This window comes from Aristolochia californica, unplaced genomic scaffold (genome assembly GCF_029961685.1).
Source record: "Aristolochia californica isolate CCGP_79_NKW_82.1479 unplaced genomic scaffold, dmAriCali1.0.hap1 SCAF_15, whole genome shotgun sequence".
NCBI lineage: Eukaryota > Viridiplantae > Streptophyta > Magnoliopsida > Piperales > Aristolochiaceae > Aristolochia > Aristolochia californica.
In genome coordinates, this window is record NW_027181826.1 from 24,862,125 (window position 1) to 24,876,668 (window position 14,544).

The window sequence follows — 14,544 nt, forward strand, 5'->3', positions numbered from 1 at the left end:
CGAAATTTATCAAAAATACAAATAATTTCAGGGTTTTGATAGTATTATGTCTGGCAAGTCTGCTTGAGCAGTAATAAAAAAAGAAATATTCAGCTTAGTTGTCAATTGCCATGGTTGGGATTCCAGAACGGAAGTTTAAAATTAATTTGGCGGTTTAGTGTCTGGACTCTCTGGACAATCCTTTTGTTTTCTTTCATGGTGTATATGATGATTTTCCAGTTCCAGGCCTGCAGCCTCATTATTGTACAATATCAGTGTTTCCCAACCAGTGTTTACCGATCCTCAATTTTCATTTTTTTAATGATACCTTGGACTTTTTTGTTTGGTAGAGATGGACATTTTTTCCTATTAGAATTTTCTCTACCACTTCAAACTGTAGGGGCCGCAGAGAATGGACGACTTGGTCGCTTCTCTCGCAGTTGAAGAAAGAAACCAATCATCATGGACTTAACATACTCTATCGTCATCATCTCCAAACCTTCATATCATTTACCCTTTCTCCTGCTTACGGCAAAGAGAAAACAAAGGAACAGAAATTTCCTATGTGCTCTTCACAGCCCTTATTATCCATCAGTTGCAAACCGCTTAGAAAAGCCTTAAACTTCGTACCAGAGCTCAAACATTTGTATTTTCGAGGTTTCTTTGTTTGTTGAATTCGTTCATGGACTTGAGGCGTTTACTCACACGTTTCCTTCTGTTTTATGCCGTCTCCAAGGTGGCCCTGAATGATCAATTTCTCTGAGAAAAAAAAGTACTACTGTAAGCTAACTTAATGATCATTTTACTCACACTTTCCCGAGGGCATCCAAGAAACCAAAGAAAAAATATGTGCAAAATTCAAAACAGAAGATCTTGGACTACTTAAATATTTTTTGGGTATTGAAGTACTACTGTCCAAACATGGGATTGTACTATCTCAAAGGAAGTATGTCCTTGATCTACTGGAGGAGACATGAATGATGGGGTGTAGTCCAGTAGAAACCCCTATGGACTCAAATATAAAGGTCCGTGCAGGTACTGGAGAAGATATGGATATCAGAAAATATCAAAGGCTTGTGGGAAAACTTCTTTATCTCAGTGTAATAAGGCCAGATATATCATATGCAGTAAGTGTGGTGAGTCAATACATACACAAACAACAACTTAGTCACTGACAAGCATTAGAAAGGATATTATGATATTTGTAAAAACTAACTTTATATGCAATTCTAAGTTTCTCTACCTAAAGGGATAGAATCTATGAGTGTTTACCTAAGATTTGCTGATCTTCCCCGGAATTGGTCGGAAATTTTGCCAACTTCTCTCTACATTCTTCTTGCACCTCTTTAGCAGCTTTCCTTTCTGCACTTGGGATTGGAGGTATATCACCATCTGACCAGGTAGGCAAAGTTCGTGCAGCAGCTATTACAGATCCATCGACAAAAAGTCTTCGCCACTAGAATGCCAAGCTTCACATGTAACAAGAGACATGGTTATTCCACAGCATAATAGCCGCTTCTACTAGGGATAGGGGATACAGAACTTGATTAGTCAAACTCTGTGGATAGTTTATAATGTATTGCCCTTACTATTGTGATAAAACTCCTCAGGCAAGCCAGATATATTGAACACTGATAAAAAAGAGTCCAAGTGAATTTGTGCATTGCCAGAAAACTGTATGGTGTCCCATGGGTTCTGCATACATGTGGAAAATCCATGAGTGAATTCACATGAAAACTAGTCAATGACACACACGATGAAAGAATCTAGGAATTTGGCCTCCTAGTGTGCCTTATAATCTATACAACTCTCTTTTAAGCAAGCAGAGGCAATGATAATGCCAACTAGTTGAATAAATACACACAGCATATGGGTAGGACCTCCCCAGTTTCAACCTAAAATACAATGAAAATCATGAAGAGCAACAACTACTATCTGAGTTCAGTGTGCCTTCAGCTGGCAGACATTTACAAACAATGGTACAGGCATGTACCATCTGCTTCTTCACATCTAGTTAATGTTAGAGTGCAAACCTGCTAAACTAGCACACAAGTGATGGTGCAAGCAAAATAATTTTTGTCGAGGAGAAGCCCACAACAATGAAAGAGGATAACTGTTTCAATAAAATAAACAACTAATTTCATGGGGGATAATTCTTAAGTCTTCAATTTACAACTGCTCCTCTCAGTTGTCCAGAAGAAATACAGCTTTTACAGTTCAGAAGAAATAATTTTCTTTCGTGAGAGTGGGAAACAGAGGTAAAGAGTATTACTAAAGAAAAGGAACGCTCCACTTCAACAATTTCAGGGCTACACTACAAAGACTTATCCTGATCAAGGTGGGTTTCAGGAGCAAATACCGTTGATGATGAAAAGCCATATCTTTCCATGAACATGTTGCTCTTCTTCCCATTCATATAATTGATAGTCATCTGCAAAGAGTAGAATACAAAATTGATGTCAATCCTATGAAACAGGCACAATTATGCAAGACAAGAACAAAGGGACTAACAGGAGAAACATTAATCTTCATAAGAAAGTTACAACTTAAAAATAATCTGAAAGTGGATTTCACTTGCTGATGCTTTTGGTGTTTTAAGTGCTAAAATCATGACCACCACATCCCTAACCATGTTTTGAGTGAAAAAACAAAACCCTAGTTTCTTGAGGAATGAAAAGATAGTGGCCAAGACATTTTCAAATCACCCTCACTAGAATTTGTTACTATCGCCATTCCAAAAAATAAAATAAAATCAGCCACCAGTAAAGAAGATGGGTTGAACTTAGAAGGTAATGTGTACCTGATCTCCTTTCCTTATTCTCTGCCCAGCATTTATCATAACCTCAAGCATGCGGTCCTTGAAACGCCAGTGCAAGAAACAATTTGGCTGGAAGGAATGATTGAGCATATCTAACAAAACGAGACTTCTAATTTCAGATTCTTACCAATTATATGCAGCCAAAAACTTGTTCAGATGTTACACTGAAAAAACCTTTTTTGTTTCTAAAATACAGGAATGAGTATGCGACGTATCAAATATGAAAACAAGAAATCTGTTTCTGATAAATCACTAAAAAAGAGACATCCTAGTTATATATCACTTAGTGATGAAATATTCAGATTTATTAAGCCTTAAGTTACTACGAAAAGTTGAAAAATTTTAAGAGCAGAAAGCTTACCTGCATAAGGTATCAACATATTAGAATCTTGGATAAGAGCCCCAATCCTCATCTGCAAATTGATACAACGTGTTTGTACAATACCCACTGCCCAAATGAATCTTTCAGGATCACAAGCAAGTCTCTTTATCTTAAGAGGAACGGCAGAATGCTGAAGGAAGAGTACAGTATCGACTTATTGATGTTATTGGTAAGGAAGCAAGTACAATTAATTATGTGCATCATTACATACAAGAATAGTGCATAAAGCAAGCTAGTGCATTCATCTACACTAGGTAAGAAGTCCCCATAAAGCTGCCAGAAGTTACCCTCGCATGCCAATCTCAAGTCCCAATCTGTCTGATAGAGAAAGGGCTAGAAATTATTAAAAGGCAAGTACGAGAAACATTAAACTTAAAAAGGGGACTAAGGAAAGAAATTTTTTTTTGAAATATTTCTTTTTTCTACAACTCAGAAAACTAAAAATCAAAAAAAGAGAATTGATTATATAGTGATATAAAAGGCAGGAGCACGTTCTTCCATCAAATGCAGAGACGAGAACATTACCGCTGGATTGGTTGAGTTGATTATATCAAATATAGGATGACCTATAGGTGTCAGGGAAAAACATTCAGGGGAGCTTTTGACTAATGGTTAACATCAGCTCTAGTGGAATCTCCATGATAACCTGCATTTATGAAAAAGCAGACAGGATGCTCATGTTTCTCATATATTCACAAGGCCGAAACTTGCAGCATCTAAAAATCTTTACTTCTTTTTTTTTTTTTTAACTCTAATGGTGACTTAAAGCGATATGCATCTGTCCGCCAATTTAATAGTTAAGGAGAAAATTCACACTTTGTAGAGCAATTTTGGGAGGTTGGGAAACACAGTTTAGCATCAATGCACTCACTCGAGCTCTTCGAAGTGGTTCAACATCTTTTGAAGCGTACACTCCGAATTCACTGGGACCTTCCTTAAATTCAACACCGTAAGCTCGAAAACTTCGAGCATAGCCTATCTTGTAGAAGTCAGAATCAGCCGGTACCAACTGACAACAGCCAAACATCAAATACATCGAGAAACAGGGGCGACAGAGAGATAGAGCAAAAGAGAGATAGAATGAGAAATATAACGCTCATGGGTACCTCTGAAGATGAGTCGTCAACTTGAGGAGGCTCAAATAATCTGAACGGAGGCGCCTCAGCAGTTGCACAAATGGGTCTTACACTCTTTCCTCTGTCACTCAGCGAAGAACTCTTTGGTCGCTGCCAGCAATCTTTTCTGAAACCTTGACACTGTTCCAATTAAGAGCAAAAGAGCCCATTTGAATGAGGAAAGTAAGAGGAAGAAGAGTCGAGAAGAAAGTTCAGACAGAGAATGGAACCTTTTGGTGGAGGACGGCAGTTTGGCTGGCGTGCTGAAGAGGAAGAGGAGCCATATAGAGCAAACGACGAAGCGGGAATTGAAAGAGCTACCTCGAAAGCTTGGATGAACACGAGCGATGAGTCGGAAACGTTATCCTCTTCTGCAAAATGGTGCTTTCTGTTCGAATTCTCTGGGGAGGGGCATCAACAATTAACGAAGATCCATGCCATTTGGCATTTATGACCAAATTTTAATGGATTCTCAATTTAAAACAATGAATTAAAAGGAAAATATTATTATATTTATAATTTAAATATTATATAATATTTAAATATTACATTAAAGCAAGGGAAGGTCCTTGAGGAGTTGGTGCTTAGGGAGAGAGGGAGGGCTTCTCTAAAAACGTGAACTGAAGCCCTCCCTTACTTCCCTCCTCTTGGATTTCTTAGGGTTTTTTAAATATATTTTTTTAAATATTTTCAAAATTTTCTTTTAATTGTGAAATATTTAAAATATATGTAAGAGATGTTCTTTATTTTAATCTACATAACAAATACTATAATACCTCTTATAAGTAAACGATAGTTTTGTGAAGAGGTAGATAAGGATAGGTATGGCACCTAATGCCTTGATTTGACTATATATGAGCTTCATCTGCGAGCAATCTTCGTAAGGAGGATTTATGATCATCGAGTCATTTCATGCGTCTCTGGGATGACGGACGGTAGACGCCCTCCGGTGAATGACGAAGAAGGCTTCATCCGCGCTTTTAAATCTCTTTAGTGAGGGTGGGAAATGGCGGGAAGTCTTTTCACTCTATCATCGCATGAGAAGCGATGGGTTCCAACCCGATACATTCAGCTTCCCAGTTCTCCTGAAATCCTGCTCCGCCGACCCCTCCTTGATCCCCCTTGGCCGATCCGTCCATGCAAATGCTCTCAAGCGCGGCTTCGGCGTGGATCCTTACGTTAACAATGCGCTCATCACTATGTATGCGAAATGTGGTTACCTTCACAAGGCACTCCAAGTACTGGATGAAATCTCTGAACCAGGTCCCGCATTATGGAACACGGCCATATCGTGCTTTTTTCACGCCGGGGACTGCAACAGTGCTCGCCAGGTGTTTGAGCGGGTGAGGGAACCGAATGTTGTTACCTGGTCGGCGATGATTTCGGGTTATACCCAGAATGGTCGTGCAGATGAGGCTCTGCTCGTTTTCAAACGAATGAGAGGAGAATGGGCTGGAATCAGCGATGAAACGGGTATTTGCCTGTTACCCAATGCTAACACGGTTGCGGGTGTTCTAGCCGCTTGTGTACAGTTGAGGGATATAGGCTCTGGTATGCAAGTGCATGCATATGCAGAGAAGATAAGCACATTTACTGAAAGTGATACCTTTGTGGGTAGTATTCTAATTGATCTATTTGGCAGATGTGGGAAAATTGAGCTTGCCCAACGTGCTTTTGATTTCATGGTTGAAAAATGTGTTGTGGTTTGGTCTACATTAATTTCAGCTTATGTAAACAATGAGTGCCATTTTGGTGCAATTGAAGTTTTTAGGGGGATGACACGTGGGGAGATTAAGCCAAATTACTTTACCCATAGCATGCTGATCAATGCATGTGGATCCATTTTAAATTTGCAGTTAGGAAAAGAATTGCATGGTTTTATTGTCAGAAATCAGATTGGTCCTGACATTGTTGTTTCAACAGCTTTAATAGACATGTACAGCAAGTGTGGTTTGATTGAGTATGCTAAGCGGGTATTTCAAGTAGATAGCATGTTCTTCCAGTACAACAGAACTCCAATGTGGAATGCTTTGATGGTTGGACAAGTAGGGAATAACCGTCTTGTTGAAGCATGGGACCTTTTCCGATCTATGACACATTATACAAAACCCAATGAGGTGACCATGGCCATTGTTCTTCCGACATGTGCTCGTTCTTCTTTGCTACAATGTGGCAAGGAAGTTCATTGCTATTGTATCAAGTATGGTTTAGATGTAGAGATACTAGTAGGAAATGCATTGGTGGACATGTACTCAAAGTGTGGAAAGATTGAATTAGCCAAATTTCATTTTGACAGAATGCCCAGGAAAAACAGGATATCATGGACAACAATGATTGATGGATTTGGGATGAATGGAGATGGAGAAGGTGCAATTAGTATATTTTTAAGCATGGTGAGTGACAATCATGTTGAGCCTGACCAGATCACCTTCGTTGCTCTCATCTCTGCTTGTAGCCATGCAGGTCTTGTTGACAAGGGCTTAGAGTACTTCAAAATTATGACAGAAGATTTTGGTCTCATACCTTCAGATGAGAATTATGGCTGTGTAGTAGATCTTCTGGCTAGAGGAGGACGCATTGATGAGGCCAAGAACTTAATTGCTTCAATGCCCAAAAAGCCTGGTCCAAATGTTTGGGGAGCATTACTTAGTGCTTGTAGAATACATGGTGCTATAAATGAGGCTGAATTAGCATTAAAACATCTCTTAGAACTTGATGCAAATGAAGCTGGGTTTCAGGCCTTAATGTCAAATATATATGCTGACGTGGGGAGGATGGAAGGCGTTCAGAAGGTGAGAAAAGCAATGAAAGACATGGGAGTGGGGAAAAGGCCTGGATGCAGCTGGTTGGAGATTAGTAGTGGTACTCATGAAATTGATGGAGGAAGACATAGGTCTGTGGAAGGTGTTGGTTAGAGTTCAAATTCTAGATAGAAGACATTCTTCAGACAATCTAACAAGGAGAAGGAGTTGAGCAATTGGCCATCCAAAGGGAAATTGGGATCTTTTAAAAACAGTTGTTCAGTAAATGTATTGACTATAATTGGTCATCCAGTGAGCCCTAGGGTAATCGAGGAAACAGTTGATCATACTTGTAAATGTGTTCAGTGATTATCTCTGGCTCAAAACAGGGGACTTGTTTGCCTTTCTTGGGAAGGGTAGACCAGCAATATCTTTACTGGCATAAAGTTCATTCTTCTTGTTGCTGGAAATAAAACATGTTTGCCTTGTTCTCAATTCTTAATATACCAAGCATTCGGACTTGTCACTTGTTTTCGTTTTTATTCATTTAGTTCAGACCTGGTATTTAGATCTGAATTGTTCATGCTCCATACTCATTTGTGACTGAAGAAAGACGAATATCTAGTACAATTGCCTTGACTGAACAGAAGCTAGCATTTGTAATAGGCAACATGACCACCACTAGGTGACCATGGAAGTTCATTCCCTAAACATCTGTTTCCACTTTCTGCCCGTGATTGGCTCTTATTGTACCCAAACTGAAAGCCACTAAATTGGTGCTTTATTTTAACTTGTAAGTACCAAAATGTAGTATTTGAATAATAGACTCGCTTACAGGTGTTTCATGTCTCAAAATTTGAGTCCTAAAGCACATCAACACTGATGAAGGATCTCCAAATCCTAACCAAGTTACCTAGCAAAAGTTTTACATACCAAAGTATCTAATGGGCTTTATACTTCTTCTATTATATCGTATTGTACGTCGTCAGACATTTGCCCGAGTCACAGAACAGCCGAAGACCTACTTTTGGCGCTCGCCGGCGGATTCGCTTTGCTACACGTATCTTTCTAAGGGTGCGGCTACCTTCCATGGCACACCGCCTCCGGTGGCCTCAACTGGTCCGTCGCTTCTCTTCTTCTTCTCATTCCTCTGCCGCTCCTATCCTCTGGAAGCCTGCCGAACCAGAGCCTACAACCATTCTCCAGCTGCTGTCATGGGGACGAGGCAGCTCCGGCCAGCTCGGCGGCGGCGTCGAGGAGACGCGTTATTATCCCACCCCGGTTACGTCTCTCCATCTTCCTCCTGATTTCCGCTTCTCTCCGATCTCAGGTCGACTTCCTGAGGCCACAAAGGCAGAGGGGGGCGTGGAGGTTGGCATTTCATGTGGGCTCTTCCACTCGTCTCTTCTCGTCGATGGGCAATTTTGGATTTGGGGAAAAGGAGATGGGGGACGTCTTGGGTTTGGTCATGAGAGTTACGCTTTTGTGCCCACTCTAAATTCGAACCTTCATGGTGTCAGGAGCCTTGCGCTTGGTGGCCTCCACTCTGTGGCGCTAACTCGCGATGGCGAGGTCTTCACCTGGTCAGTAGGTTTCTGTTCCTTCGTGATTATTTTCTCTGTCATGAGTCAATTCTGGAAGAAAGCTTGTTTCTTTTTTCGCTTTACATTGTCCAATATGTTTTCGATACATCGATATGAAAAGTATTGCTTTTTTAGTCTTATTCGTCGTTCGAATTTATTTTTGAGGATAGTAGTGATTGGCTGCGTCCCTGTTTCTTCATAATATGATGGCTGCAGGTTTGAGCATATGAAGTAATACTGCATTTCGAATTCAGTTGCATCACATCTGCATTTGTGACAACGCTTTTCCTTTTGTGAAAGAATAAAAATGAAAACTTTGCATCAGAAAAAAATTCAGTTGTTGGCCAGTGGATTCATTGATCAGGGGTGACTAAGGAAAACTGGCAGCCATGAGCTGATCACTCAATTTCCTTCAGAATTGACCCCTCAGCCACTTGGCTTATTTGACTTCTTTAAATAAAACGAAATAAAATAAAATCTGGCATACGGATTCCCTTGATGGAGGGAGATCTTGAGCCCCAGACCGAGATAAGTTGGTTTTAGCTGCTTTTAGTTAAATTTGAACTCGCATTTTATTTTCTTAAAAGTGAACCTCAAATTAATTACCCATGTACTTTTCGAGATGTGGAAAATGCTTGAAGTAGGCAGTTAGTTGATTGAGGTGGTTTGGTCATTTCAATTGAAGAAAAACATGCACAGTTAAGAAGATATTGCCATTATTTGGGTTGGAAAGGCACAAAAAATAGAGGAAACCCAGAAATTATGTAGAAGGAAGTGGTGAAAAAAGGCTTAAAGAAGTGTGAACTTAGCAATAATGTTTTTAAGGATAAAGCTGGATGAGGAGATTCTTGTAGCCACTGCCTGCAGCATGGTTGGGAGGCTCCAATAATGATGATGGTGTTTTTTTTTTGAATATTCATGATGATGGTGTTAATGTAGCTATTTATGTAGTAGTTTCCCATCATGATGGGCTTGCTTGCCCACAGTCTTTAGTGAGGCTTGTTAGAGAGGGCCTTCTTATTTTTAGGAGGAGATTTGTAGAGAAAACTTGATGGAGAAGCGGTCACAAGTAAAGTAACTCAATGGAAAGCAATTTTTTTTCTTTTTCCTTTGACCAATGTAAGAGACTTGTCTTATTGTAGGTCATTCACTAAAGTTGAGTTAAAATCAGGAACCTGTTGCCTTTGGATGAAGTGAAAACAAACTGTGTGGAGACACTTAAATTGTAATTCTATTAAAGACTTGAATTTTTTCCTCTCTGATGGATCTTTTTCTTTTGTTTTTCGGTGGAACTTGTGATGTTTTATTAGAAGAAAAGTAATAGAATGTTAAACAAAGTCTCTCAAGGGAGAGCAATCTCCCCACTACAAGGCCTGGACAGGAAACCCCTTGGCTACTTTATTTGCAGTGCTATTGGCAGAACAAAACAAGTGCTGCCAAACAATTTGAAGAAGGATACAAATTTCTTTGATTTCATCCCGAGACATGCCTAAGCTTCCATTGGGAAGTTGTTCTTTTGAAACCAGTTTACTGCCAATGCTGAATCTCCTTTTATCATCACTGGGTCTGCGAAGTGCTGAACATATATTCTTAGACCAGCTAGAAGAGCTTTTATTCTGCTTCAACAGAATTGCAAAGATACGCTGGTCCAGAATAGGCCATGAGAAAGTCCACTACCCCAGCTGATCTGGGGTTTCCATCCGAGCTTCAGTCGAAGTCAAGGGAATTTTTCCCCCCTTTCTTGACTACCATGCTTTCCCAGTCTTTGGGCTTCTTTTTATTCATTTATTTAAGGAAATCATCATTATTTCAAAAATAAAAAAAGGAAGTCAAAGTTAAACACCTGTTTTCATGGAAAATCTCCCTTACTGTGCATATAAGAGCTCCTTTGCCCCAAAGATCTTAGGCTGTGCATGTTTAATTATTTTGGTCTTAGAAGGGAGATTTTCTGCTCTGACATTGATAAGTGGATGAACTCTGCATTAGTTGTCTCTCAGGGGATTGTGACTGTTAAATTAATTTCTGAAGGCATCCCATATTTATGCGGTGTTTGAACTAACAAAAGTAAAAATATTTTGCTTCTGTCTTACAGAGCTCTACTTCAAAATGAATAAGTGTCTCATACTTCACTTCAGTGACTTGTTCATTCTATTGACTGAAGTTTGCAGGGGTTATGGCGGATTTGGAGCCCTAGGGCATTCAGTTTACCACAGGGAATTGTTACCTAGACTTGTGATAGGTCCTTGGAATGGAAAAATCTGCCAGATTGCAACTAGTGGGACGCATACTGCTGCAATTTCAGATTCAGGTCGGTGCATTGCAATGCATTAACTAATGAATTTTCCATATTAGGCAGTTTGAGTGCATTTATGTATATACATGTAGCAAAAACACTTCTGCTGCAAGTTGCAATGTACTTACTATTATCAATTTTATGTACTTTCTACTTTTCAAGGTATCGTTAGTGCAAAGAAGAGAAAGAGAAATTTTAGGGAATATTCAGATCTGAGATTTGCTAATTCGTTAAATTCATTGATACATGATTAAATCTCATTTCTATGTGCTACATGTATGTTCATGATCAAAACATGGGTGACTCATGTAGGTGAGCTTTATACATGGGGCCGAGATCAAGGGGATGGTAGATTGGGACTAGGTGGTGGAGGTGGGCCAGGTGAAGGTGGTGCATTTAGCACTCCCACCAAAGTTAATGCATTACCAGTGCCTGTTGCTGCAGTTGCATGTGGTGGTTTTTTCACAATGGCTCTTACATTAGAGGGACAGGTTTGGAACTGGGGAGGTGAGTCCTGAAACTCTTTTATTTAGCACATGTTACTTCTAAATTATCTCTATTTGATTGATCACTTTTCACTTTTACTTAACAAAGTTCGATGTTAGATATCTCTTTATTTTAGTGAAATCTAGCATATTTTGTTTGTTGTGAATGCTAATCCCCTGGAATTCTTCTCTTCACATTTGTATGTTCAAATCTTTTTTGGCATTGACATGGTGAGAATACTAAGGCTATGTTTGGAACATAGAAAGTGGAGAGAGAAGAAAAGAAAGAGAAGAGAAGAGAAAGAGAAAGAGAAAAGAAAAGAAAAGAAAAAAGGTTTTTCTTCTCTTGTTTGGATGCCTATGGAAAATGAGAGAGAAAATGGAAGAGAAATGTAGTTTCTCTTGTTTGGATACACATGGAAAATGAATGAAAAAGAAAAGAAAATTAGTAATATTTTAAAATTTTCTCTCAAATTTTTATTTCTTTTCTTTTCTCCCCAAATTCTATCATTTTGTGAGAGAAAATTTATTAACTAAGCTTTCTCTTTTATTTTATTTTTTTTCAATGATTCTTTGCTGCCAAACAACAGAAAACATCTTTCTCTCCCCTTTTCTTTTCTGTGGATTCTAAACAGGCCCTAAGGAAATGTTGTATTAACTCACATGTCATTGTTGAGGGCGTGAGAGTTTGGCTCTGTTGGGGTATGTGCATATTAAGCTTGTCAGAAGCTCTGTATCTATTGGGCCTCCTCTGTCTTGGATTTTGTTGAAATTAATGTATCATATTTTGGTTTAATGTAGTATCCTGTTGACCTATTTGGCACGTTTAAAGTAGTAATATTTTCTTTAATATTTTACAGCCAACTCCAATTATGAACTTGGAAGAGGTGATAGGAATAGTAACTGGAGACCAAAACCTGTTCCCAGTCTTCAAGATGTTCGTATTATTCAGATAGCTGGTGGAGGATATCACACTCTTGCCTTAACAGGTAAAGTCCTATCCTGTAATATTGCTTCAGTTGATGGAACTCGTGTCCTCTTGTGAGGTTTGAATTAATTGCAGAACGTCGAGCACTTGATTTTAGTCCATCATAATAGAGAGAGAACTGTTGGAGCTCTTTTTTTTCCCCTCTTTGTGACATGTTCGTTATAATACTTGCCTCTATGTCAGATGAGGGTAAAGTTTTTTCATGGGGTCATGGGGGGCATGGTCAGTTGGGTCATGGTTCTCTAGAAAGTCAGAAGGTCCCACTAATGATCGATGCTTTATCTGGCGAACGTATTGTCTCCATTTCATGCGAAGGCTCGTCTTCGGCTGCAATCACAGGTAACTGTTTTGATTCAACTTATCTAGGTTTATTGGTATATTTTCTTTCAAAATACATTATTATTACTTCATATTCAGAATTTTCTTTTCTTTTTTTAATGTACTGCAACATTTTCATATTTAGATTATAAAGTCATGTTCTGCGAGATGTGTGCCATTATTTTTACCCATTGCAGCCACCAGTGCTTGTGAAGGATTACTTTTTAATCTTTTTTTAATTTTTTTTCAGGGAACCGGTAAATATTTTTAGATAAACAGTTATTTCACTGTCAAAGCAATGGTCCAAATTTATATATGATTAAGTTTTGATTCCTTGTGGTGTTATGAACTGTGATATGATACTCACTTTCTAGTGCTGGCGTTTGATATTCCTCAAGTGAAGGTTTAAACAAGTTTTTCAATAAAAAAGGAAAGATTTAATAGAAGATGAAAAATGTTCAAAACAAGATCGAATGAAATAACACTTCAAGAAATTATCAGAAATTTTCAAGTTGAGACTATGTAATCATCTCGTCTCTGTGCTCAATACACGAGTGTTCTTAGGCTCTCTGGTGTTATTTATTCTCTGCTTCTTCATGCAGCAACTTTATTGATCTCATAACCGGAATCTTATTTTCTTTGATTTTTGTACAGCATAGAGTTAATGATGATTATTTGTTGAAATGACAGATAAGGGGAAATTGTACATGTGGGGAAATTCGCAGGACTGCCAACTCGGTGTTCCTGGGCTCCCTGAAAAGCAACCGTCACCTGTTGAAGTAAAGTTTCTTATGGATGAGGAGGAGCTGGGTGAGCATCATGTGCTCGCAGTCATTGTTGGTGCATCTCATGCAATGTGTCTGGTGTCAAGGACTCCAGCCTAGATTCCAAAGCTTGTTTAAGCTTGTCCATGACCAAATTTTCAGTCCACATGAATTGAACTTCATAATGCAGCTATAAGGGCAAAAACAACAGTTGAAAAATAAGTATAGAGGTATTTTGGTTATCTTATCTTATCTTTATTTATATATTTTGATGTAATCTTGTTCCGTATGTCCACCTATGTCTATGGACCAAGTTTAATGTAAGAGGACATGTAGAATAGGAGATATAGAGATATTAGGGTTTACACTTATGTAATGGCATTTTTATGATTATACCAAACTTTTATTATAAATAGAGGTTGATTGGCATCCAAGTCCTTTGTCACATATCTGTTCCTACTTTTCTCTCATCTCAACTTTCTCTCCTTCTCATTTTCTTCAACCCTCTCTCTTCTTAATTTTTTCATGGTATTAGAGTAATAAATCACATCTGGGAAGACTTTTTGTCAAGTTTTTTTAATCATATTGAAGTAGACTTTTTACATAAAGGAAGAGTCTTTATCAAGGTTTTTGGCTACTGGTTAGTAAAATTCAATTTTTTTTCTCCTTTTTTCTTTGCTATAACCCTAGGGTTACTAGTTCTATTATTCTAAGAATGGGATTTTGATGTTCTAAAGTGACCAAATAAGGTTTTTTATGTTGATCTTGAGATGGGCACCAATTTCTAGACCTGTCATTATTGACATCACCTTTGGCATCTATTGATGTCAGCCCTAATGCTACTCTCAGTGCACCGTATCTTCTAGAATTTGATCTTTGTGTTAGATTTGTTTGGATCTCTTAACATGTGCACATCATCTATCGGCCCTAATTGTAATTTTATGTGGTGGGGCTCACTTAAGCTGGTTGATTTTGAACTTTTTGGAAGTTTTATTTGATCTATTTGGTATTCTTATATATATGATTTAATTGATTTTGGTGAGGTTTATAATCTATATAAAGAATCATATAATCCAAA

General features: G+C 38.5%; 2 protein-coding genes and 1 pseudogene across 3 annotated transcripts; 2 read left to right on the top strand and 1 right to left on the bottom strand.

The window, feature by feature from the left end:
* Positions 1 to 271: 271 nt before the first annotated feature.
* On the bottom strand, positions 272 to 4,710 carry LOC137952211 (protein PLASTID TRANSCRIPTIONALLY ACTIVE 14-like; annotated as a pseudogene).
* Positions 4,711 to 5,247: 537 nt separating this feature from the next.
* Positions 5,248 to 7,209, top strand: LOC137951299 (pentatricopeptide repeat-containing protein At2g13600-like). Its single transcript, XM_068797882.1, has one exon. It carries the CDS (start codon positions 5,248 to 5,250, stop codon positions 7,207 to 7,209), a length of 1,962 nt encoding a protein of 653 aa, XP_068653983.1.
* Positions 7,210 to 8,052: 843 nt separating this feature from the next.
* On the top strand, positions 8,053 to 13,872 carry LOC137952236 (RCC1 domain-containing protein RUG3, mitochondrial). Of its 2 annotated transcripts, none has more exons than XM_068799331.1 (6): positions 8,053 to 8,618; positions 10,787 to 10,926; positions 11,224 to 11,418; positions 12,257 to 12,385; positions 12,568 to 12,723; positions 13,393 to 13,872. In XM_068799331.1, the coding sequence occupies exons 1-6, from the start codon at positions 8,125 to 8,127 to the stop codon at positions 13,584 to 13,586; spliced, it is 1,308 nt and encodes a 435-aa protein (XP_068655432.1). In that variant the 5' UTR covers positions 8,053 to 8,124; the 3' UTR covers positions 13,587 to 13,872. The 2 variants fall into 2 exon arrangements, with proteins under 2 accessions (XP_068655432.1, XP_068655433.1); XM_068799332.1 differs by having other exon boundaries at positions 8,510 to 8,618; positions 10,780 to 10,926.
* The last annotated feature ends 672 nt before the right edge of the window (positions 13,873 to 14,544 follow it).

Bases quoted from the DNA above. Each gene is read 5' to 3' on its own strand.
- LOC137951299 (XM_068797882.1), top strand. From the start codon at position 5,248: ATGACGAAGAAGGCTTCATCCGCGCTTTTAAATCTCTTTAGTGAGGGT.
- LOC137952236 (XM_068799331.1), top strand. From the start codon at position 8,125: ATGGCACACCGCCTCCGGTGGCCTCAACTGGTCCGTCGCTTCTCTTCT. The intron at 10,927-11,223 runs GTCGGTGCATTG...TGACTCATGTAG, and splicing joins TGCTGCAATTTCAGATTCAG to GTGAGCTTTATACATGGGGC. The intron at 12,724-13,392 runs GTAACTGTTTTG...TTGAAATGACAG, and splicing joins GTCTTCGGCTGCAATCACAG to ATAAGGGGAAATTGTACATG.